The 26315-nt window shown below is 43.0% G+C and overlaps 1 protein-coding gene across 1 annotated transcript in view; it reads left to right on the top strand.

The window, feature by feature from the left end:
• The window catches only part of asip1 (agouti signaling protein 1), a gene marked incomplete at its 5' end in the record, with an annotated part of 73580 nt that overhangs the window by 29402 nt on the left and 17863 nt on the right, over nucleotides 1–26315 (top strand). Inside the window, 2 exons of the mRNA XM_063073877.1 lie at nucleotides 6437–6609; nucleotides 9901–9971. Of these exons, the coding sequence (XP_062929947.1) occupies nucleotides 6437–6609; nucleotides 9901–9971 (244 nt within the window). The remainder of the gene's footprint in view (nucleotides 1–6436; nucleotides 6610–9900; nucleotides 9972–26315) is intronic.

Genomic DNA, 26315 nt, shown 5'->3' with positions numbered 1-26315 from the left:
GTTTGTACGTTCTCCCCATGACCACATAGGTTTCCTCTGGGTGCTCCAGTTTCCTCCTCCAGTCCAAAGACGTACCACTTAGTAGGTTAATTGGTCATTGTAAATTGTCCTGTGATTAGGCTAGGGTTAAATCGGGTTATTGCTGGGTGGCAATATTTGTAAGGGCCTGTTCCACGCTGTATCTCGATAAATAACTAAATGCGTTATTGCCTGCCCTTGCAAAGGAGATGAGCCCACCTACTCAAAGTCAAGTCATTCCTTGGCCATTATCATACATCAGTGAAGTACAAGCTTAATATCTCTTTATTTCATGGTTCAGAACAGTGATAGCCTCTAGTAAACACACCTTCTTCTTCTGAAGCCCATCACCTCCCAGTAGGACAGAGGCCACCAACAGCGGCTGCCCTGTCCTGAACCAGTTTTTCAAGTTGTCCCCAGGTGCAGCCCATCTGTGAAGATCCTTTCTCTACCAGTGATGAGATCTTTGGAGCTTTTTTGGCATTTCTTTAGCTTTGGGTTTTTAAGGGTTGGGGTTGCTCACCCAATGCCTAACCCTTCTCCTTTTGCAGTCCATGGTGGAGCTAGTAAACGTGTACTGAGAAAATATTTTTTTCTCTATTATGTTTCACTTTTCTTTAACAGATCTCCTAGGCAGAACCATGAAAGGGTAAAAGGGATCTGGATGCAATTTACAGATTGTTTCTTCAAAGTTTTGTGTCAACATACTGAAAAGTTGTCACGAACAAAATTAGACCATAAAACCATAAGACAAAGGAGCAGAAGTCGGCCATTCGGCCCATCGAATTTGCTCCGCCATTTTATCATGAGCTGATCCATTCTCCCATTTAGTCCCACTCCCCCGCCTTCCTACCATAACCTTTGATGCCCTGGCTACTCAGATACCTATCAATCTCTGCCTTAAATGCACCCAATGACTTGGCCTTCACTGCCGCCCGTGGCAACAAATTCCATAGATTCACCACCCTCTGAAAAAAAAATTTCTTCGCATTTCTGTTCTGAATGGGCGCCCTTCAATCCTTAAGTCATGCCCTCTCGTACTAGACTCCCCCATCATGGGAAACAACTTTGCCACATCCACTCTTCCATGCCTTTCAACATTCGAAATGTTTCTATGAAGTCTCCCCTCATTCTTCTAAACTCCAAAGAATACAGTCCAAGAGTGGACAAATGTTCCTCATATGTTAACCCTCTCATACCCGGAATCATTCTAGTGAATCTTCTCTGTACCATCTCCAACGTCAGCACACCCTTTCTTAAATAAGGAGACCAAAACTGCCCACAGTACTCCAAGTAAGGTCTCACCAGTGCCTTATAGAGCCTCAACATCACAAATTAATCAAATATTTCAGCATGAAGCTCACTGTAACTAAGCTGAAGTCCAAATAAGATATTCTATCATAAGATGACATATTTTTAAAATCATGTGTATGTTTGTGCATCTTGGTTTCAAAGACACCTTGCTAGTTGAAGAAAGTTCAGAGGAAAGAAACAAGGATAATTTCTCAATTGAAGTTTCCTGATCTAGTTTACAATCTCTGTTTACTGTCATTAGAAAGCCGACAGACAAGTTCTCGGGCCTTTAAAATCTCAACAAGATCTAGACAATAATCCCACAACCAGAGGGATTGTTGGCTGGAGTCAGGGCTTTACGCTTTGGATCTTGGTAGGGTCTCCTATGCCAAACAGGTCAAAGGATGGAGGCCAGACTAAGAGTGGTCCACCAGTTCTCCAGGTTTGGGGGTTCAGCTCTGGGCAAACAGTCCTGACTGGTCAATCAAAATTTTTATGGAAACAGCAATGAAGAGTCCTCCAACATCTGAGTGCGATGGTATTCCTGAGTCTCCACCGGGACCTGCACGGCTGACAATAGTGAAAGCCGAGAAGAAGCTGCTGATGTGATGAAGGAAGCTCTGAACACTGTCAGAAATGGTGTAACGGGCAGTAAGTAAGAGGATACAAAACACATAATTAACAAATATTGCACAAGGCTACACTGGAGAACTATTGCAACAAGACTTACGAATAGTTGGGCAGCACATTAGCATTGTGGTTAGTGTAATGCTATGTTAGTGTAGTGCCAGCGACCCAGGTTCATTCTCCTGGTGCTCCAGTTTCCTCCCACATTCCAAAGACATCCAGGTTAGTAGGTCAATTGGTCACCCGTCTTGTAAAGACACTGCCCGGAAGGAGGCAATGGCAAACCATTTCTGTATAAAACTTTGCCAAAAACAATAACAGTTATGGGATCATGATTGACCATGTCATATGACAAGGCAAATAACAATGATGATATCTCTACAAAGCAGCTTAGAAGTTTGAGAAGATTCAATATGTCATCAAAGACTCTAGAAGAGTGAGAGGAGTTGGTCATTGAATGACTGTTTAGACAACCACTGTCTCCAGCACCTCATGGGAAATGTGGGACAAATGCTGAGAATATCCTGTTCAGAGACTGATAACAGTGGGACAGGAACTATCCTTGAGCCTGGTGGTGTGTGCTTTCAGGTGTTAATATATTGATGGGAGAGAGAGAAGAGGGAATGCTCAGTAAGGGTGGTATGTGTTGGCTGCTTTACTGAGGCAACGAGTAGACAGAGTGCATAGAAGTGAGGCTTTTTTTTTACTTATTGAGATACAGAACAGAATAGGCCCTTCAAGCTCTATGAACCATGCTGCCAATAAGACGTAGGAGCAGAATTAGGCCATTTGGACCATTAAATTGGCTCCACCATTCCACCTTGACTAATCTATTATCCCGTTCAACCTCATTCTCCTGCCCTCTCCCCATAAGCTTTGACACTCTTACTTATCAAGAACCTATCAGTCTCCACTTTAAATACACCCCAATGACTAAGGCAATGAATTCCACAGATTCATCACCATCTGGCTAAAGAAATTCCTCCACATGTCTGTTTCATCTCTGTTCAATAAGTTTAAATTAAAATTCCCCTCTCGTGGGAATCAAATTAAAGAGGCTAGGCATGAGGAGGTTAGTTCACAGCAGGGGGATGGGAACCAGTGCAGAGAGACAGCGGGGTGTAAAGTGAGGATAGAAGCAAAAAGTACTAAGGAGAAAAGGAAAAGTGGCAGGCCGACAAATCCAGGGCAAGCATTAAAAAGGGCCACTTTTCAGCATAATTGTATAAGGGCTAAGAGAGTTGTAAAAGAGCGCCTGAAGGCTTTGTGTGTCAATGCAAGGAGCATTCGTAATAAGGTGGATGAATTGAAAGTGCAGATTGTTATTAATGATTATGATATAGTTGGGATCACAGAGACATGGCTCCAGGGTGACCAGGGATGGGAGCTCAACGTTCAGGGATGTTCAATATTCAGGAGGGATAGACAAGAAGGAAGGGGAGGTGGGGTGGCATTGCTGGTTAAAGAAGAGATTCACGCAATAGAAAGGAAGGACATAAGCCGGGAAGATGTGGAATCGATATGGGTAGAGCTGCGTAACACTAAGGGGCAGAAGACGCTGGTGGGAGTTGTGTACAGGCCACCTAACAGTAGTAGTGAGGTCGGAGATGGTATTAAACAGGAAATTAGAAATGTGTGCAATAAAGGAACAGCAGTTATAATGGGTGACTTCAATCTACATGTAGATTGGGTGAACCAAATTGGTAAAGGTGCTGAGGAAGAGGATTTCTTGGAATGTATGCGGGATGGTTTTTTGAACCAACATGTCGAGGAACCAACCAGAGAGCAGGCTATTCTGGACTGGGTTTTGAGCAATGAGGAAGGGTTAATTAGCAATCTTGTCATGAGAGGCCCCTTGGGAAAGAGTGACCATAATATGGTGGAATTCTTCATTAAGATGGACAGTGACATAGTTAATTCGGAAACAAAGGTTCTGAACTTAAAGAGGGGTAACCTTGAAGGTATGAGACGTGAATTAGCTAAGATAGACTGGCAAATGACACTTAAAGGTTTGTCGGTGGATATGCAATGGCAAGCATTTAAAGGTTGCATGGATGAACTACAACAATTGTTCATCCCAGTTTGGCAAAAGAATAAATCAAGGAAGGTAGTGCACCCGTGGCTGACAAGAGAAATTAGGGATAGTATCAATTCCAAAGAAGAAGCATACAAATTAGCCAGAGAAAGTGGCTCACCTGAGGACTGGGAGAAATTCAGAGTTCAGCAGAGGAGGACAAAGGGCTTAATTAGGAAGGGGAAAAAAGATTATGAGAGAAAACTGGCAGGGAACATAAAAATGGACTGTAAAAGCTTTTATAGATATGTAAAAAGGAAAAGACTGGTAAAGACAAATGTAGGTCCCCTGCAGACAGAAACAGGTGAATTGATTATGGGGAGCAAGGACATGGCAGACCAATTGAATAATTACTTTGGTTCTGTCTTCAGTAAGGAGGACATAAATAATCTTCCAGAAATAGTAGGGGACAGATGGTCCAGTGAGATGGTGGAACTGAGCGAAATACATGTTAGTAGGGAAGTGGTGTTAGGTAAATTGAAGGGATTGAAGGCAGATAAATCCCCAGGGCCAGATGGTCTGCATCCTAGAGTGCTTAAGGAAATAGCCCAAGAAATAGCGGATGCATTAGTGATAATTTTTCAAAACTCGTTAGATTCTGGACTAGTTCCTGAGGATTGGAGGGCGGCTAATGTAACTCCACTTTTTAAAAAAGGAGGGAGAGAGAAACCGGGGAATTATAGACCGGTTAGCCTAACATCGGTGGTGGGGAAACTGCTGGAGTCAGTTATCAAGGATGTGATAACAGCATATTTGGAAAGCGGTGAAATGATCGGACAAAGTCAGCATGGATTTGTGAAAGGAAAATCATGTCTGACGAATTTCATAGAATTTTTTGAGGATGTAACTAGTAGAGTGGATAGGGGAGAACCAGTGGATGTGGTATATTTGGATTTTCAAAAGGCTTTTGACAAGGTTCCACACAGGAGATTAGTGTGCAAACTAAAAGCACACAGTATTGGGGGTAAGGTATTGGTGTGGGTGGAGAATTGGTTAGCAGACAGGAAGCAAAGAGTGGGAATAAACGGGACCTTTTCAGAATGGCAGGCGGTGACTAGTGGGGTACCGCAAGGCTCAGTACTGGGACCCCAGTTGTTTACAATATATATTAATGACTTGGATGAGGGAATTAAATGCAGCATCTCCAAGTTTGCGGATGACACGAAGCTGGGTGGCAGTGTTAGCTGTGAGGAGGATGCTAAGAGGATGCAGGGTGACTTGGATAGGTTGGGTGAGTGGGCAAATTCATGGCAGATGCAATTTAATGTGGATAAATGTGAAGTTATCCACTTTGGTGGCAAAAATAGGAAAACAGATTATTATCTGAATGGTGGCCGATTAGGAAAAGGGGAGGTGCAACGAGACCTGGGTGTCCTTATACACCAGTCATTGAAAGTGGGCATGCAGGTACAGCAGGCGGTGAAAAAGGCGAATGGTATGCTGGCATTTATAGCGAGAGGATTCGAGTACAGGAGCAGGGAGGTACTACTGCAGTTGTACAAGGCCTTGGTGAGACCACACCTGGAGTATTGTGTGCAGTTTTGGTCCCCTAATCTGAGGAAAGACACTCTTGCCATAGAGGGAGTGAAAAGAAGGTTCACCAGATTGATTCCCGGGATGGCAGGACTTTCATATGAAGAAAGACTGGATGAACTGGGCTTGTACTCGTTGGAATTTAGAAGATTGAGGGAGGATCTGATTGAAATGTATAAGATCCTAAAGGGGTTGGACAGGCTAGATGCAGGAAGATTGTTCCCGATGTTGGGGAAGTCCAGAACGAGGGGCCACAGTTTGAGGATAGAGGGGAAGCCTTTTAGGACCGAGATTAGGAAAAACTTCTTCACACAGAGAGTGGTGAATCTGTGGAATTCTCTGCCACAGGAAACAGTTGAGGCCAATTCATTGGCTATATTTAAGAGGGAGTTAGATATGGCCCTTGTGGCTACGGGGGTCAGGGGGTATGGAGGGAAGGCTGGGGCGGGGTTCTGAGTTGGATGATCAGCCATGATCATAATAAATGGCGGTGCAGGCTCGAAGGGCCGAATGGCCTACTCCTGCACCTATTTTCTATGTTTCTATGTTCTTCTATACTCCAGTGAGTACAGGCCCAGAGCTATCAAATGCTCCTCATGCATTAACCCTTTCATTCTCATGAACCTCCTCCGAAATTTCTCCAAACACAGCACATCCTTTCTTGGATAAGGGATGCAAAACTACTCACAATAGTCCAAGTGCAGTCTGATCAATATTTGACAACCTACATCAATGATAATACATAAAAATATTTTCCATATTACAAACCATTTTGGGACGTTTTGAGGCTGCATGCAAAGTTATAGATTTGCCAAGTCTTCCTTTCTAATATTAAGTTATGTTGTCATTGGTGCACAAACAATAACCTGTTTTATTTTGCCCGCCCCTTAGTTCCTCAACATTGAAGATGGCCGCGATAGTGTACTACTACCTGATTCTCCAATGTACCTGCTGCATCCTTGTCTACTCACATCTTGTTATTGAAGAAAAACCCCCAGAAACTCCACAGAACAAGAACATTTCTGATCTCCACCAATCCAAGTATACTGGCATCACCATAGTGGGTTAGTCACAAGTTATTAGAGATCTGGCTGCATGCTGAACAGCAAACAAATTTTTATTTTAGTAACGATGTTGCTTGGTATTTACCTAGTGGGTGAAGCAATTAATGGAAAGTATTGAAAATTATTTCTGGTGTGAATGAATAATTCATTTACTGTTACCATAGTCTGTGGCAGGGTTTCCAAACCTTTTTTATACCATGGAGCCTTATTATTAACCAAAGGGTCTTTGGACCCCAGGTTGGGAAAGGTTCAAAAAGGAGCAAAGGTTGATTTTATTATCAAAGTTTGAATGCAGAATACAACTCTGAGATTTGTCTTTTCCAGACAGCCATAAGGTACAGAAAACCATAGAAGTAGTTGAAAGAAAGGCATCAATTCCCCCCTTGCATGAAAACAAAAGGAAACAAAAACTTGCAAACCCCAACCCCGCCCCAACTCCTCCCTTGCACAAAACTAACAGATCTCCCTAACTCCCAGCCTGCCAATCAGCAACAAGAAAGAATAGACAAGAACATGAAAAATATACATAGAAAGAGGCCAACATGAACTACAGTTCAATCCATAAATCTCAGTATTTTGATAACATCTCTGAGAGCATCAGAACCCAGCAGCCCCGGTCTATAATTAAAGAGATGTATTCTTGATAGATGCTGCCTTCCCTTATTGATAATGCCTTTAGTAAATTAGGCAGCATCTATGGAGGGACATAAACAGCTGACATCAATGATGTTGCCTGACCTGCTGAGTTCCTCCAACATTTTGTGTGTGTTGCTCAAGATTTCCAGCATCTGCAGAATCTCTTGTGTCATTCTGATTTGATAATTTTATAATTCTAGGAAATACAACTCTGCTATTGCTGATTATTAACTGTGGTTACAGATGAAATTGTTTTTAAGATAGATTTCAACCTCATTTATTTTTTTAAAACTTTTTGGACAGATTTAGAGAAACAGCACAGTAACAGGCCCCTCTGGCTCAATGAGCTTGCACCTCCCAGTTACAACCATGTGACCAACTAACCAATACTCCCTTGGAATGTGGGCGGAAACCAGAGGACCCGGAGGAAATCCACACAGTCACAGGGATAGTGTAGAGAGCAGTAGGATTGAACCCAGGTCACTGGCATCGTAATAGAGTTTTGCAGAGAAGTTATTGACTCTGTTATTAACCACCTTTCTGATCAGAGTCATTTAATTGGATAAATCTTTGGCAGCAAGTTTCTAGGAATCCCACTCAGCGGTAGAAGAGTATTGGAACAGATTTTTTTTTGCATCTGCATTTCTTTTACTTTGGTGATACTTGAAGGTCAAGTCTGACTTCTTTCTACTTGAGTTCACTTGTTGCTCAGGTAAGTAAAGGCATCCGTTAGTCTTGCGAGACCATGGATCTGCGCCTGGAAAGTCTTCACTCTCCAGGGCACAGGCCTGGGCAAGGTTGTATGGAAGACCGGCAGTTGCCCATGCTACAAGTCTCCCCTCTCCACGCCACCGATGTTGTCCAAGGAAAGGGCACTAGGACCCATACAGCTTGACACCAGTGTCGTCGCAGAGCAATGTGTGATTAAATGCCTTGCTCAAGGCCACAACATGTTCCCTCGGCTGGGGCTCGAACTCACGACCTTCAGGTCACTAGTCCAATGCCTTAACCACTTGGTCACGTGCCCAGGTAGGTGATGAATATTATGCATCAGTTCCTGAACTGTAGTAGTCCATGTAGTGAATATGTTTCCAAGATGTTGATGGGCAGGTAGTTCCAATATGAGGAACCAGTGTCAGTAAAGTTCCAAGACATGGAGATGCAATTGCAGATAATGACTTTCCCATACACCTCCTGCACTAGTCCTTCTAGGTGGTTGATGTAATAAGTTTGTAAAATTATGCTGGTAACCTTGTTGAGTTAGACTGTATTACCATAAGATGTAGGAGCAGAATTAGCTCATTTGGCCCATTGAGCCTGCTCCACCTGCTCCATCATGTAACTTATTATCACTTCAACCTTATTCTCCTGCCTTCTCCCTGTAACCTTTGACGCCCTTTCCAATCAAGAACATATTAACCTCCGCTTTAAATATACCCAATGATTTGCCAAGAATGGGCAAAGAAGTGGCAAATGAAATACAATGTTGGAAAGTGTATGGTTATGCACTTTGGCAGAAGAAATAAACGGGCAGACTATTATTTAAATGGGGAGAGAATTCAAAGTTCTGAGATGCAACGGGACTTGGGAGTCCTCGTACAGGATACCCTTAATGTTAACCTCCAGGTTGAGTTGGTGGTGAAGAAGGTGAATGCAACGTTGGCATTCATTTCTGGAGGAATAGAGTATAGGAGCAGGGATGTGATGTTGAGGCTCTATAAGGCGCTGGTAAGACCTCACTTGGAGTACTGTGGGCAGTTTTGGTCTCCTTATTTAAGAAAGGATGTGCTGACGTTGGAGAGCGTACAGAGAAGATCCACTAGAATGATTCCAGGAATGAGAGGGTTAACATATGAGGAACGTTTGTCCGCTCTTGGACTTATTCCTTGGAGTTTAGAAGAATGAGGGGGGACCTCATAGAAACATTTTGAATGTTGAAAGGCATGGACAAGGTGGATGTGGCAAAGTAGTTTCCCATGATGGGGGAGTCTAGTACAAGAGGGCATGGCTTAAGGCACCCATTCAGAACAGAGATGCGAAGAAATTTTTTTAGCCAGAGGGTGGTGAACAATGGAATTTGTTGCCACAGGCGGCAGTGGAGGCTAAGTCATTGGGTGTATTTAAGGCAGAGATTGATAGGTATCTGAGTAGCCAGGGCATCAAAGGTTATGTTGAGAAGGCGGGGGAGTGGGACTAAATGGGAGAATGGATCAGCTCATGATAAAATGGCGGAGCAGACTTGATGGGCCAAATGGCCGACTTCTGCTCCTTTGTCTTATGGCCTCCAGAGCTATCTGTGGCAATGAATTCCACAGATTCATGATCACCTTGCTAAAGAAACTCCGCTTCATTTCTGTTCTAAAGGGATGTTCTTGTATTCTGAGACTGTGCCCTCCAGTCCGGACTCTCCTACTATAGGAAACATTTTCTCCATGTCCACATCTACACACCCAGGATGGATACTTAGCAAACTATAAGTCTCACATAGTACAGCCCTGAGAGATGAAAGATTGGTTTATTTTCAACATGCCACACTTTTTATGAACAAATTGGAAAGTTTTGCCTCCAGTGGCATTAAGAAACAATTGGAAATTTGGTAGATTCTTGAAACTTCCACTTCGTATTTTACAAATCCCTGTCTCATGTTCCTTGTAGAACTGCCAAGTAGCAGAAAATTTCATTTCAGAAGAGAGAATGGAAGAATATTTCCCAATCAACTTGAAAGGGTAAGTAACATCAGCCTTTTGTGAGCTGACTTCAACAGTAACCTGAATTAATAATATTTTAAATATCCACTAACCATTGTTCTGTGACACCATACTTCCAGGAAGTAAATGGTCCTGTTTTCAGTCTTGCTCTTTAGTCTGACCTACATTACAATAGGTACAGTATATAGTCTTGCTACATAGACTTGACCTACAATACTCCAGTCCTGATGAAGGGTCTCAGCCCAAAATGTTGACTGTGTACTCGTTTCCACAGATTCTGTCTGACCTGCTGAGTTACTCCAACATTTTATAGGTGTTCCTACTTGGAGTATTATGAATAGTTTTGGACTCCTTATGTAAGAAAAGATGTGTTCACATGGAAGAGGGTCTAGCAGAAATTTGCAAGAATTATTCCGAGACTGGAAGAGTTAATGTATGAGGAGTGTTTGATGGCTCTGGGCCTGTATTCATTGGAGTTTAGAAGAATGAAGGAGGATCTCATTGAAATCTATCGAATATTGAAAGACCTAGATAGAGTGGATGTGGAGAGGATGTTTGCTATAGTGGGAGAAACAAGGACTAGAGGGCACAGCCTCAGAATAGAAGAAATAGAGATGAGGAGGAATTTCTTTAGCCAGAGGTTGGTGAATCTGTGGAATTCACTGCCACAGATGGCTGCAGAAGGCAAGTAATTTGGTATATTAAAAGTAGAGGTAAAGAGGTTCTTGGTTAGTCGGGGCATCAAAGGTTATGGGGAGAAGGCAGGAGAATGGGTTTGCAAGGGATAATAAATCAGCTGTATAACTCATCTCCTCCTACCTTAGGCCACAAATTTATCAATCACTTCTACTGTGGACCACCAGGAGGTCCAAAACGCTCTCGTCAAATACATGTGCAGTTCAACCCTTTGAGTAATAATGCAGAAAGTTTGAAGTTAATCTCATCTCTTTCTATCTTAGGCCATGAACTTCTACAAAGAAGGGATCCGTATGCTCCACGACCACTGGACTAAGTGTGTACATGTAGGAAGGGAAAAATAAATGTGCTAGGTTTTCTAAAATTGACTCCTTCTACCTTAGGCCACAAACTTATCAATCACCCCTCGTATGTAAAAACTAAGAGAGATGAGAGTGGATAAAGGACTGCTAGAAAATAATAACGGGGGAAAAGGAGATGGCAGATCAACTAAATGCGTATTTTGCATCAGTCTAGCAGTGTGCCAGATGTTGTAGTGTGTGAGGGAAAAGAAGTGGGTGCAGTTGCTATTACAAGAGAGAAGGTGCTCAAAAAGCTAAAAGACCTAAAAGTACATAAGTTACCAGGACCAGACGAACTGCACCCTAGGGTTCTGAAAGAGGTAGCATTAAAGATTGTGGCAGCATTAGAAATGATCTTTCAAAAATCATTGGATTCTGGCATGGTGCCAGAAGACTGGAAAACTGCAAATGTCGTTCCACTCTTTCAGAAAGGAGGAAGGCAGCAGAAAGGAAATTATAGACCAGTTAGCCGGACCTCAGTGGTCAGGAAGATGTTGGAGTCAATTGTTAAGGATGAGGTAATGGAGTATTTGGTGACACAGGACAAGATAGAACAAAGTCAGCATGGTTTCCTTCAGGGAAAATCTTGCCTGACGAACCTGTTGGAATTCTTTGAGGAGATTACAAGTAGGATAGATAAAGAGGATGCAGTGGATGTTGTATATTTGGACTTTCAGAAGGCCTTTGACAAGGTACCACTCATGAGGCTGCTTACCAAGTGAAGAGCCCATGGTATTACAGGAAATTTACTAGCATGGTTAGATCAATAGCTGATTGGAAGAAGGCAGAGAGTGGGGAAAAAAGGATCCTTGTCTGGTTGGCTGCCAGTGACTAGTGTTGTTACGCAGGGGTCGGTTTTAGTACCACTTCTTTTTATGCTGTATATAAATGATTTAGATGATGAAATAGATGACTTTGTTGCCAAATTTGAAGATGATATGAAGATTGGTGGAGGGGCAGGTAGTGTTGAGGAAACAGGTAGGATGCAGAGGACAGACAGATTAGGAGAATAGACAATAGGTGCAGGAGTAGGCCATTCAGCCCTTTGAGCTAGCACCGCCACTCACTGTGATCATGGCTGATTATCCACAATCAGTATCCAGTTCCTGCCTTATCCCCATAACCTTTGATGCTGCTATCTTTAAGAGCTCTATCCATCTCTTTCTTGAAAATATCCAGAGACTTGGCCTCCACTGCCTTCTGGGGCAGAGCATTCCACATATCCAGCACTCTCTGGGTAATGAGCAAGAAAGTGACAAATGAAATATAATGCTGGAAAATGCATGGTCATGCACTTTGGTAGCAGAAATAAATGTGCGGACTATTTTCTAACTGGGGAGAAAATCCAAAATTCTGAGATGCAAAGGGACTTGGGAGTCCCTGTGCAGAACACCCTAAAGGTTAACTTGCAGGTTGAGCCGGTGGTGAGGAAGGAAAATGCAATGTTTGCATTCATTTCAAGAGGTCTAGAATACAAGAGCAGGGATGTAATGCTGAGGCTTTATAAGGCACTGGTGAGGCCCCACCTTGAGTATACGTGCAGCTGTGGACGCCAGGTCGTTGGGTGTACTTAAGGCAGAGATTGATAGGTCCTTGATTGGACATGGCATCAAAGGTTACGGGGAGAAAGCCGGGAACTGGGGTTGAGGAGAAGGGAAAAAAGGGATCAGCCATGATTGAATGGTGGAGCTGACTCAGTGGGCCGAATGGCCTAATTCTACTCCTATGTCTTATGGTCTTAATGCAATTACAAACAAGGTGCGCCAGCAGCTATATTTCATAAGGAGTTTGAGAAGATTTGGTATGTCACCAAACACTCGAGCAGATTTCTACAGGTGTACCATGGACAGAACCTTGACTGGTTGCATCACTGTCTGGTGTGGAGACACCAATGCACAAAATCAGAAAAATCTGCAGAGCATTGTAAACCCAGCCAGCTCCATCATGGGCATAGCCTCCCCACAAGGATATCTTCAAAAGAAGGCGGCATCCATCATTAAGGATCCTCACTACACAGTACGTGCCCTCTTTTCATTGCTACTATCACAGAAGAGGATCAGGAGCCTGAAGACACACTCAATGTTTTAGGAACAGCTTCTTCCCCTCTGCTATCAGATTTATGAATCAGAATCTCCTCCTCTGTCATCTGATTTCTGAATGGTAATTGAACCATGAACACTACCTCACAACATTTTTCCTCTCTTTTTGCACTACTTATTAAACTTAACAAATATATACACTTCTTAGGGTAATTCACAGTTTTTATTATTATGTATTGCAATGTACTGCTGCCGTATAACAATACATTTCATAGCATACGCTGGTGATATTAAACCTGATTCTGATTCTAATTCTGTTTCTGCCTTAAGATAAACCACAACAGTTTTCTGGGAATGCAACTGTGCAACTCCCCGCCCCCCCTCCGCCAACACCAACAACCAAAAAGAGGGAGCTACCTTTACTTTATACCACAACGACTGACGGCATCTCCAGTGGTTTGTTATCACAAGATTATCTGAAAAAAAACAAAGTTATAAAATAGAGCTCGTGATTAGTGCCAATATTGACAGGCTATTGGAATCAGATGTTTTTCGTTTCCGTAGTACAGTATTTTGGATTAGCATTTATGCAGTGTTGAGTGGTGGGCAGGATCTTTGCCTGATCTTGATGACATCTCCCTCTGTGGAAGCAGTAGTTAGTAGGTTGTGAAAGTTACAGTTGCGCATGTTGATAATGTCGTGTACTTTGCTGACAAGTGCACAAATATTTTAGATTTTTTTTGCATATTCACTGTCAAGGGTCCCTCCCATCCATCCCACAATCTCTTTGACACCCTACCATCAAGGAGAGTTTCCACAGCGTTAGGACAAGGACTGTTAGAATGGGAACCAGCTTCTTCCCTCAGGACGTGAGACTACTGAACTCCCTGTCTTCATGTATGAAGTGCGAGTAGCATTATACTGTTTACTTTTTAATTTGTGTTGTGAATGCACCTGATGCTAAATGCTCATCTTCTGGAATATACACAGTTGAGTGACAATAAACTTGAAATTGAACTTGAATCTTTCCCACAGTTGAATAAACTGCCTTCGGGAAGTTAAGTTACAATACCACTCCTCATCCACCTTAAGTAGCATTGGACAGGGGCAAGCAGGTGTCTCCCACCCAATGTCAGCCAATTACTGAAGTTACTTACAAAGCTGGAATTAACACAGCAAAGTGTATCTCATCACTTTTCAATTCCATTGGTAAAAGGAATGTCACGTGGTGTGATACCAACTAATGAAATAGTTCAAGTTCAAGTTTATTGTCATTCAACCGTACACATGTATACAACTGACCAAAAGATGCTTTCCTTTGGGACCAAGTTGCAAAACACAGAACATACAGGCACACACAGCACATATGGTTACGATAGCACATATGGTCACAAAATAATAGTAGCATATGTCCCTGAGTGGCATGGCCTGCAGATTGATAGTGCATGGGATATTGGTCTGGAGCCTCATTTCAGGGGAGGAGAAGATGGTGGCGCGACACAGCGCGCGCGACCGCTCCGAATTGATATCGTATTTGTTAAATAGGGACCGTGCACAATCCTGATTTGATGGAGACAGACATGAGAAGCACAGAGGAACATCTGGAGAAACTTCTGAAATGCCTGCTTCGCTGCCGCTGCTACTGTGCGATCGAGAATACACCGGAGGGGAAGGCCCCAAATCCTCGGCTTTGCCTATTGCCTGTTGCCGGGGCCAGGGTCGAAGCACTCGGCAGAGATGGTGCTCAGTGTTCAGTGTCGGAGGACTGGTCGGAGGCTTGAAGTTTTCGGACGGACTTAAAAGTCGAACTGTGGTCGGATGCTTCCAGGATGCTGCATCGGCAAGTTTGCGATGCTGGAAGCTCATGGCAGGGAGAGTTTCTCCCTTCTACTGCCTGCGTGAGATGGTGGAACTTTCGAGAGACTTTAAGACTTTTTTTGTACTGTGCCCATGGTCTGTTCTTCATCAAATTACGGTATTGCTTTGCACTGTTGTAACTATATGTTATAATTATGTGGTTTTTGTCAGTTTTTTTAGTCTTGGTTTGTCTTGTGTTTCTGTGATATCATTCTGGAGGAACAAATTGTATCATTTCTTAATGCATGCATTACTAAATGACGATAAAAGAGGACTGTGTGTCCTTATAATCTAATCTACAAGAACAAGCACGCAGCAGTTCCTCATCTCATGTAGCCATGGGAATAGGCAATCAAGCTTGTCTTTCAGGAAGCAAATGCTGGAGAGCAGCCCCTATGGGACAGCCAGCCTGCAGGGGCCATCCCCCAATCCGGTGTCTCTGACGCATCCTCCTCTGGGTGGGTGCAATGAGTGACACCACAGTATGAAAGTGTGGTCCATGCAACAACTGAGATCGCACAGCTCCTCTGCCAATGAACTGGATTTGCAGTATTTTGTAAGACCAACATTCAACAGGATCACAAGAGAAATGTTCAAGACAAACACTTGCACTGTTTATTGGGCCCGGAAAGGCCATTGTGACCAAGTGCGCTGCCATCTTACTGGAAACAAATAAGGAAAGTAAAAATCAATACTATTGCAATTCCTCAAGCACTTCCTTTGTTGCTCAATTTTTAATCTGCTTGTCTAAAACATGGCATTCAACGTTAAGCTCGACCTTCTACCTAATTACATCTCCTCTGTACTGAAATCAAACCCAGAAGACGTAGAGATCTTTCTATTCTTCAATTGAGTAGCAGTTAGCGTGACACTATAACAGCTCAAGGTATCTAAGTTCGGAGTTCAATTCCGGCATCCTCTATAAGAAGTTTGAATGTCCTTTCCGTGAGTGCTCCGGTTTCCTCCCTCAGTCAAAAGAGATACCGGTTAGTAGGTTAATTGGTCATTGTAGGTTGACCTGTCGTTAGGTTAGTGTTAAATAGGTAGGTTGCTGGGTGGTGTGACTTGGTGGGCTGGAAGGGGCCGTTATGCGATTTCTCTCAAAATAAATAAAAACTTGCCTCCTTCTACAAATTATCAGGAATGAAAACCTAAACTTGTTTTATATTCTAGTGTAGTTCACCAAATTTTATATCTCATCATCTTTACTCTTCAGCGGTGTCTTGAGCTTTGGACCAGAGGAGGTTTACAAGAATAATCTCATAAATGTAAGGATTAATGTACGAGGTGTGTTTGATGGCTCGAAGCCTGTATTTGCTGGAGTTTAGAAGAATGAGGGGGGGGTCTCATTGAATCCCACTGAATATTGAAAAGACTAGATAGAGTGGATGTCCAGAGGATGTTTCCTATAGTGGGAGAGTCGAGAAGGCACAGCCTCAAAATAGAAGGACATCCCTTTCGAACAGAGCTGAAGAGGAATATTTTTAGCCAGAGGGTGGTGAATCTGTGGAAATCATTGTCATAGATGGCTGTGGGGGCTAAGTCATTGGATGTAATTAAAACAGCAGTTCATAGGTACTTACTTAGTAATGATGTCAAATATCACAGGAGAAGTCAGGAGAATAGGTGAGAGAAAATAAATCAGCCATGATGGAATGGTGGGGCACACAGTGGCATAATTCAGCTCCTATGTCTTACGATCTTATGGACCTTCATCTTTCAGCATCAAAGTTCAAAGTAAATTTATTATCAAGGTACATATATGCCACCACATACAACCCTGAGATTCACTTAACATAAGAACATAAAAAATAGAAGCAGGAGGAGCCATCTGGCCCGTCGAGCCTCTCGGCCATTCAATAAGATCATGTCTGATCTGGCCATGGACTCATCCCAACCTACCTGCCTTTTCCCCATAACCTTTAATTCCCCTACTATGCAAAAATCTATCCAACCTTGTTTTAAATATATTTACTGAGGTAGCTTCCACTGCTTCATTGGGCAGAGAATTCCACAGATTCACCACTCTCTGGGAAAAGTAGATCCTCCTAATCTCTGTCCTAAATCTACTCCCCCAAATCTTGAGGCTAGTTCTAGTCTCACCTACCAGAGGAAACAACTTTCCTGCCTCTATCTTGTCTATCTCCTTCATAATTTTAAATGTTTCTATAAGATCTCCTCTCATTCTTCCATATTCCAGAAAATTTCAGTGAGTACAGTCCCGCGTGACTCAATCTCTCTTCATAGTCTAGCCCCCTCATCTCTGGAATCAACCTGATGAACCTCCTCTGCACTGCCTCGAAAGCCAGTATATTCTTCCTCAAGTAAGACAAGAACTTCATGCAGTACTCCAGGTGCAGCCTCACCAGTACCCTGTATAGTTGCAGCATAACCTCCCTGCTCTTAAATTCAATCCCTCTAGCATTGAAGGCCAACATTCCATTTGCCTTCTTGATAGCTTGCTTCACTTTTTGTAATTCATGCACAAGCACTCCCAAATCCCTCTGCACAGCAGCATGCTACATTTTTTTTTACCATTTAAATAATAATCTTCCTTCCAAAATGCATGACCTCACATTTACCAACATTGTATTCCATCTGCCAGACCCTTGCCCACTCACTTAACCTATCTATATCTCTCTGCAGACCTTTCGTATCTTCTGCACAATTTGCTTTTGCACTCAATTTAGTGTCCTCAACAAACTTAGATACACTACAGTTGGTCCCCTCTTTCAGATCATTAATGTATATCGTGAAGAGTTGAAAGCCCAGCACCAGCTCCTGCGACACACCACTCACCACTGATTGTCAACCAGAGTAACACCCATGTATCCCAACTCTGCTTTCTATTAATTAACCAATCCTCTATCCATGCTAATACATCACCCCCAATTCTATGCCTCCTTATCTTATGGATGTCTTTTATGTGGCACCTTATTGAACACCTTCTGGAAATCCAAGTAAATAATGTCCATCTGTTCCCCTCTATCCACTGCGCTCATTATATCCTCAAAGAACTCCAGAGAGTTTGTCAAACAGGACCTGCCTTTGCTGAATCCCTGCTGTGTCTGCCTGATGGATCCATTTCCTTCCAGCTGCCTTGCTATTTGTTCTTTAATGATAGCTTCAAGCATTTTCACAACTACAGATGTTAAACTAACTGGCCTATAGTTACCTGCCTTTTGCCTACATCCTTTTTTGAACAGTGGTGTGACATTCGCCGTCTTCCAACCTATCAGGACCTGCCCAGAATCCAGATAATTTTGGTAAATTATCACCAAAGCCTTCACTATAACTTCTGCCATTTCTTTCAGTCCCCTGGGAAGCATTCCATCAGGACCAGAGGACTTACCTATCCTCAGGCCCACAAGTTTGCTCAGCACTACCTCTTTAGTGAAAACTATTGTATCGAGGTTCTCACCTCCCATCGCATCCATAACATTTCTCTTTGGCATGTTAGGCATGTCCTCCACCGTGAAGAATTACACAAAATAGTCATTCAAAGCCTCAGCCATTTCCTCATTACTCAATATCAATTCCCTCTTCTCGTCCTCCAAGGGACCTACGTTCACCTTAGCCAACCTTCTCCACTATATATATTACAAAATCTTTTATTATCTATTTTTATATTTTGTGCTAGTTTATTTTCATAATCTATCTTCCCACTTTATCGCTTGCTTTATGGTTCTTTGTTGCTTTTTAAAGTTTTCCCAATCTTCCAGTTTCCCACTACTCGGTGACTTTGTACACAGAGCTTTCAGTTTAACGCCTTCTTTTATTTCTTTAATTATCCAACGCTGGCATTCCCACCCTTACTGTCCTTACTTTTAACTAGAATATACTTTGTTGAGCACCGTAAAAAATCTCCTTGAAAGTCTTCTACAGTTCCTCAATCATCCCACCCTATAGCCTGTGTTCCACTCTGCTCTAGCCAAATTCTCCCTCATTCCATTGTTTAGGCATAATACACTAGCGTTAGATCAAACTATTTCACTCTCTATTTGCATGAGAAACTCAACCATAGTGGGATCACTTTTTCCAAGAGGATCCCTAACTACAAGATCACTAATTTTACCTGTCTCATTGCACAGGTCCAGATCTAAGGTAACATGTTCCCTTGTAGGTTCATGCAACATGCTGTAACATGCTGTTCAAGAAAGCCACCACGTATGCATTCTATGAAGTCCTCCGCAAGACTGCCTCAGGAAGTACATTCAGATTGGAGGATTGTGACTAGTGGTGTCCCACAAGGATCTGTTCTGGGACCTCTAATTTTTGTGATTTTTATTAACTGGATGTGGGGGTAGAAGGGTGTGTTGGCAAGTTTGCAGATGACACAAAGGTTGGTGGTGTTGTAGATAGTGTAGAGAATTGTCAAAGATTGCAGAGAGACATTGATAGGATGCAGAAGTGGGCTGAGAAGTGGCAGATGGAGTTCAACCCGGAGAAGTGTGAGGTGGTACACTTTGGAAGGATAAACTCCAAGGCAGAGTGCAAAGTAAATGGCAGGATACTTGGAAGTGTGGAGGAGCAGAGGGTTCTGGGGGTACATGTCTACAGATCCCTGTAAGTTGCCTCACAGGTAGATAGGGTAGTTAAGAAAGCTTATGGGGTGTTAGCTTTCATAAGTCGAGGGACAGAGTTTAAGAGTCGCGATGTTGGGAGCATTGGGGGTATGGTATTGATGTGGATAGAGAATTGGTTGGCAGATAGGAAGCAAAGAGTGGGAATAAACGAGACCGTTTCAGAATGGCAGGCAGCGGCTAGTGAGGTACCGCAAGGCTCAGTGCTGGGACCCCAGTTGTTTACAATATATATTAATGACTTAGACGAGGGAATTAAATGCAGCATCTCCAAGTTTGCGGATGACACGAAGCTGTGAGGAGGATGCTAAGGGGATGCAGGGTGACTTGGATAGGTTAGGTGAGTGGGCAAATTCATGGCAGATGCAGTTTGATGTGGATAAATGTGAGGTTAACCACTTTGGTGGCAAGAACAGGAAAACAGATTATTATCTGAATGGTGGCCGATTAGGAAAAGGGGAGGTGCAACGAGACCTGGGTGTCATTGTACACCAGCCATTGAAAGTGGGCATGCAGGTACAGCAGGCGGTGAAAAAGGCGAATAGTATGTTGGCATTTATAGCGAGAGGATCCGAGTACAGGAGCAGAGAGGTACTATTGCAGTTGTACAAGGCCTTGGTGAGACCACACCTGGAGTATTGTGTGTAGCTTTGGTCCCCTAATCTGAGGAAAGACATTCTTGCCATAGAGGGAGTACAAAGAAGGTTCACCAGATTGATTCCTGAGATGGCAGGACTTTCATATGATGAAAGACTGGATCGACTAGGCTTGTACTCTCTGGAATTTAGAAGTTTGAGGGGGGATCTGATTGAAACGTATAAAATTCTAAAGGGATTGGACAGGCTAGAAGCAGGAAGATTGTTCCCAATATTGAGGAAGTCCAGAAAGAGGGGTCACAGTTTGAGGATCAAGGAGAAGCCTTTTAGGACCGAGATGAGGAAAAACTTCTTCACACAGAGAGTGGTGAATCTGTGGAATTCTCTGCTACAGGAAATAGTTGAGGCCAGTTCATTGGCTATATTTAAGAGGGAGTTAGATATGGCCCTTGTGGCTAAAGGGATCGGGGGTATGGAGAGAAGGCAGGTACAGGGTTCTGAGTTGGATGATCAGCCATGATCGTACTGAATGGCGGTGCAGGCTTGAAGGGCCGAATGGCCTATTCCTGCACCTATTTTCTATGTTTCTATGTAATGATGCAGCTCTATAAAACTCTGGTTAAGCCACACTTGGAGTACTGTGTCCAGTTCTGGTCGCCTCACTATAGGAAGAATGCGGAAGCATTGGAAAGGGTACAGAGGAGATTTACCAGGATGCTGCCTGGTTTAGAGAGTATGCATAATGATCAGAGATTAAGGGAGCTAGGGCTTTACTCTTTGGAGAGAAGGAGGATGAGAGCAGACATGATAGAGGTGTACAAGATATTAAGAGGAATAGATAGAGTGGACAGCCAGTGCCTCTTCCCCAGGGCACCACTGCTCAATACAAGAGGACATGGCTTTAAGGTAAGGGGTGGGAAGTTCAAGGGGGATATTAGAGGAAGGTTTTTTACTCAGAGAGTGGTTGGTACGTAGAATGCACTGCCTGAGTCAGTGGTGGAGGCAGATACACTAGTGAAGTTTAAGAGACTACTTGACAGGTACATGGAGGAATTTAAGGTGGGGAATTAAATGGGAGGCAGGGTTTGAGGGTCGGCACAACATTGTGGGCCAAAGGCCTGTAATGTGCTATACTATTCAATGTTCTATGTACACTCACAGACAGTCCTCCAACCCCTTTCCACACTCCCACCCACCTACACTCACAGACAGACCTCCAACCTCTTTCTACACTCCCACCCACCCACACTCACAGACAGTCCTCCAACCCCTTTCCACATTCCCACCTACTTACACTCACAGACAGACCTCCAACCGCTTTCCACACTCCCACCTACACTCACAGACAGTCCTCCAACCCCTTTCCACACTCCCACTTACACTCATAGACAGACCTGCAACCCCTTTCCACACTCCCACTTACACTCATAGACAGACCTGCAACCCCTTTCCACACTCCCTACACTCACAGACAGTCCTCCAACCCCTTTCCACACTCCCAGGCACCAAAACACACACAGACAGTCCTCCAACCGCATTTCTCCCTCCACCTAACGACACACCAAGCAGTCCTCAGCCCTCTTTCCTAAATAGACGGACAGCCCTCCAACCTGTTACCTCCCTCCCACACTCCTACCTACACACAAAAACAGTGCTTGGAATGCACTGCCTGAGTCAGTGGTGGAGGCAGATACACTCGTGAAGTTTAAGAGACTACTAGACAGGTATATGGAGGAATTTAAGGTGGGGAGGTTATATGGGAGGCAGGGTTTGAGGGTTGGCACAACATTGTGGGCTGAAGGGCCTGTAATGTGCTGTACTATTCTATGTTCTATGTTCAACCAACTTGATATACGCAATCTATGTGCAAGTTAAAGTCCCCCACCATAACTGCTATTCCATTCTTATATGCCTCAGATATTTCTCTATTTATTGCCTGTGCCTGAAATGTTATTATTTGGTGGCCATTAGACAACTCCCACCAGTGACATTTTTCCCTTTACTATTCTGAATCTCTAACCACATGGACTCAACATTCTACTCCTTAGATTTTATATCATCTCTCACTATTGCCCTGATCTCATCTTCAATTAAGAGCGTTACCCCACCTCTCTTACCTTCCTGCCTATCCTTCCGCATTTCCTGATATCCTTGGATATTTAATTCCCAGTTCTCTCCACCCTGCAACCATGTTTCTGTAATTGCCACTAAATAATACCCCTTTGTACAGATTTGTGCCACAAGTTCACTGACCTTGTTTTGAATACTACAGGCATTCTAATAAAGTGCCCTTACACTCATTGTGCTTTTAAAATTTTGTAATCTTTCTCTTTTGCACTTGACTTTTCTTCACTCCACTCATACTTTTCTCTTTTTTATCTTTTGTTTTTTCTTTATCTTTATCCACGTTTTTCTCTTTTACTTTCTCCATACCTCTCCAATCTGTTGAACCCACCCCCCTACTATTTGGTTTAAAGCCCTATCCACAGCCCCAGTTATGTGATTCGCCAGGATCCAGGTCCCATCACGGTTCAGGTGGAGCCCGTCCCATTGGTACAGCTCCCTCCTTCCCCAATACTGGTGCCAATTTCCCACTTCTCCCACACCACTCCTTGAGCCACACATTTAACTCTCTAATCTTCTTGACCCTGTGCCAATTTGCATGCGGCTCAGGTAGCAATCCAGAGATTACCACCTTTTTGGTTCTGCTTTTTAATTAAGTCCCTAGCTGCTCAAATTCCTTCAGCAGAACCTCCTTCCTCATTCTACCTATGTTGTTGGTACCCACATAGACCACGACAACTGGATCTTTCCCCTCCTAGTGCAAATTCCTCTGCAGATCAAATAAGATGTCCCGAACCCGGGCACCAGGCAGGCAACACAGCCTTCAGGATGCTCCTTCCTTCTGATAGAGAGCTCTGAATATTCCCCTGACTAGACTATCCCCAATTACCACTACATTTCTCTTCTCTCCCCCCTCTTCAATGGCTTATGAACTACGGTGCCAGTTAGGCTGCTCATCCTTCCTACAGTCCCCACTCTCATCCACACAGGGAGCAAGAATCGCAGACTTGTTGGACAAGCTCAAGGGCCGAGGCTTATCCAGCACTGTCGCTTAGAGTCCTCACTCACAGTCACACCCTCTTGTCCCTGACCACAGACTGAATTTGAGGCAGCTAATCTAATGGGTGTGACTATCTCCAGAAACAGAGTTGCAAACAAGAGAAAATCTACAGATGCTGGTACAGGAGCAACACACACACAATGCTGGAGGAACTCAGCAGGCCAGGCAGCATCAATGGAAAAAAGTACTGTCAATGTTTGGGGCTGAAACCCTATGGCAAGACTGGAGGAAAAGAGCTGAGCAGGAGATTTGAAAGGTGGGGGGAGGGGAGAGAGGGATGCCAGGCAATAGCTGAAACTTGGAGGGGAAGGGATGAAGCAAAGAGCTAGGAAGTTGATTGGTGAAAGAGACAGAAGGCCATGGAAGAAAGAAGAAAGTGGGGGGGGGGGAAGAGGAGCACTAGAGGGAGGTGACGGGTGGGCAAGGCGATAACATGAGAGAGGGCAAGGGGATGGGAAATGGTGAAGGGGTGACGGAGGCATTACTGGAGGTTTGAGAAATCGATGTTCATGCCATCAGGTTGGAGGCTGGCCAAACAGTAGTCTACCCTGCCAGAACAAGCAGAATCTCCCAGTGACCACCCATTTTAATTCCATTTCCCATTCCCATTCCATTATGTCCACCCATGGCCTCCTCCACTGTCGGGATAAGGCCACACTTAGGTTGGAGAAACAACGCCTTATATTCCAACAATGAAATACAATAACATCAATGAAAAACTACAGACAAACGAAGATTGATACCAACCGATGTGCAAAAGAAGACAAACTATGCAAATACACAAGATAACAATCATCCGAAAACCTCCGAAATGTGAAATTTTTTTGAGTGCTGACATGATCCCACAAATGGAAAATTCTACAAGGCACTGGGAAGGTTCTTTTAATCGAAGCATAGCATCATAGGTGGAGACTGAAAGCCTGCCGTTTTTCAACAGCAGGTTCAGGTATTCTCCTGATGCTGCTGTGCTGCTTTTGTTAATCTGCACACATTATATTTTTATTATATTAATGGATTGTAATAATTTTTACTGTTAAGTACAGGTGTGATGAAAAAGTGCAAGACAAAGACTGCTTACAGGTAGCACATAAATTCAGAATTGGGAATGACTGATGTCATACACTCACTGACTGTCCTCCTGGGCAGTCAAAGTTGTGATAGCTTATCTTTCTGATGGTTCAATGTACATATTATTGTTTCATGCACAAATTATTAAAACTATTATATAAAATTACCTTCAGTTTATATGTATAAGCTGTTCTGCACTATGCAAAAGTCTTAAGCAGATGTACAGTGTCCATAAGAAGTATTTACCCCCCTTGGAAGTTTTCATGGTTTATTGTTCTACAACATTGAATCACAATGGATTTAATTTGATTTTTTTGACAGCGATCAACAGAAAGACTCTTTTGTGTCAAAGTGAAATCAGATCTCTACAAAGTGATCTAAATTAATTACAAATATAAAACACAAAATAATTAATTGCATATGTATTCACCCCCTTTAATATGTCACATCAAATCATAATTAGTACAGCCAATTGATTTTAGAAGTTACATAATTAATTAAATGGAGATCACTGTGTGCAGTCAAGATGTTTCAATTGATTGTCGTAAGAATGCACCTGTATCTGGAAGGTCCAACTACACCATGAAGACAAAAGAACAAACCAAGCAACTCCGTGCAAGGGTTATTGAAAAGTACGAGTGAGGAGAAAATTTGCAATTCACTTAATATCCCTTGGAGTATAGTTAAGTCAATCATCAAGAAATGGAAAGAATATGGCATAGTTGTAAATCTGCCTGGAGCAGGCCATCCTCAAAAACTGAGTGACCGTGCAAGAAGGGAACTAGTGAAGGAGGCCACCAAGAGACCTATGATAGCTGTGTGGGAGTTACAAGCTTCAGTGGCTGAGATGGAAGAGACTGTGTATACAACAAAAGTTGTCTGGGTGCTTCACTAGTCACAGTTTTATGGGAGAGAGAAAAAGAAAAGCCACCTTTGGAAAAAAAAACTCAAATGAAAGCTCAGCTAGAGATTGCCAGAAGGCATGTGGGAAACTCTGAAGTCAGCTGGAAGAAGGTTTTATGGTCTGGTGAGACTAAAATTGAGTTTTTCTGACCATCAGACTGAACGCTACAATTGGCATAAACCAAACACTACACATCATCAAAAATACACCATTACTGGTGAAGCATGGTGGTGGCTGCATCAGTCTGTGGAGATGCTTCATTGCAGCAGGCCTTGGAAGGCTTGTGAATGTAGAGGGTAAAATTAATGCAGCAAAATACAAGGAAATCCTGGAGGAAAACCTGATGCAGTCTGCAAGAGAACTGTGACTTGGGAGAAGAATTGTTTTCCAGCAAGACAATGACCCCAAGCGTAAAGCCAAAACTACATAAGCCATTCAGCTGGAAAACACCCAAGTTAATGTCCTGGAGAGGACAAGTCAGAGTCCAGACCTCAATTCAATTGAGAATTTGTGGCTGGACTTGAAAAGGATTGTTTACTCAGAATACCCAATGCAATCTGACAGAGCTTGAGCAGTTTTGTAAAGAAGAATGAGGAAAAATTGTAGAATCCAGATATGCAAAACTGATAGAGACCAATCTACACAGATACAAGGCTGTAATTGCTGCCAAAGGTGCATCTACTAAATACTGACTTGAAGGTTGTGAGTAATTATGTGAACGATTATTTTGTGTTTAATAATCATAATAAATATAGACCAACTTGTAGAAATGTGCTTTCACTTTGACACAAGTCTTTTCTGTTGATCAGCGTCAAAAAAGCCAAATTAAATCTACTGTGATTCAATATTTGCAAACAATAAAATATGAAAACTTCCAAGGGGATGAAAGCTTTTTATAGATACTGTATATAGCTAGGGTGTTTAAGAGTTTTACATAGTACTGTAGTAATTTTATGTATTGCACTGTACTGCTGCCTCAACAAAAAAAAACAAATTTCATGACATGTTGGTGCTGATAAACCTGATTCTTATATGGGTCTCTATTGTGGACTGAGAATGGGAAGGAGGCAGGGAGAAGGGATTCAAGCTTGGGAAAAGGAGAAGGGGTGTGAAGCACCACAGAGACATACTGTAATGGTCAATAAACCAACTAT

The sequence above is a fragment of the Mobula hypostoma genome, chromosome 2, assembly GCF_963921235.1.
Source record: "Mobula hypostoma chromosome 2, sMobHyp1.1, whole genome shotgun sequence".
Lineage (NCBI taxonomy): Eukaryota > Metazoa > Chordata > Chondrichthyes > Myliobatiformes > Myliobatidae > Mobula > Mobula hypostoma.
The sequence above is the reverse complement of the archived record's forward strand: the minus strand, read 5'-3'. Positions and strand labels throughout refer to the sequence as shown.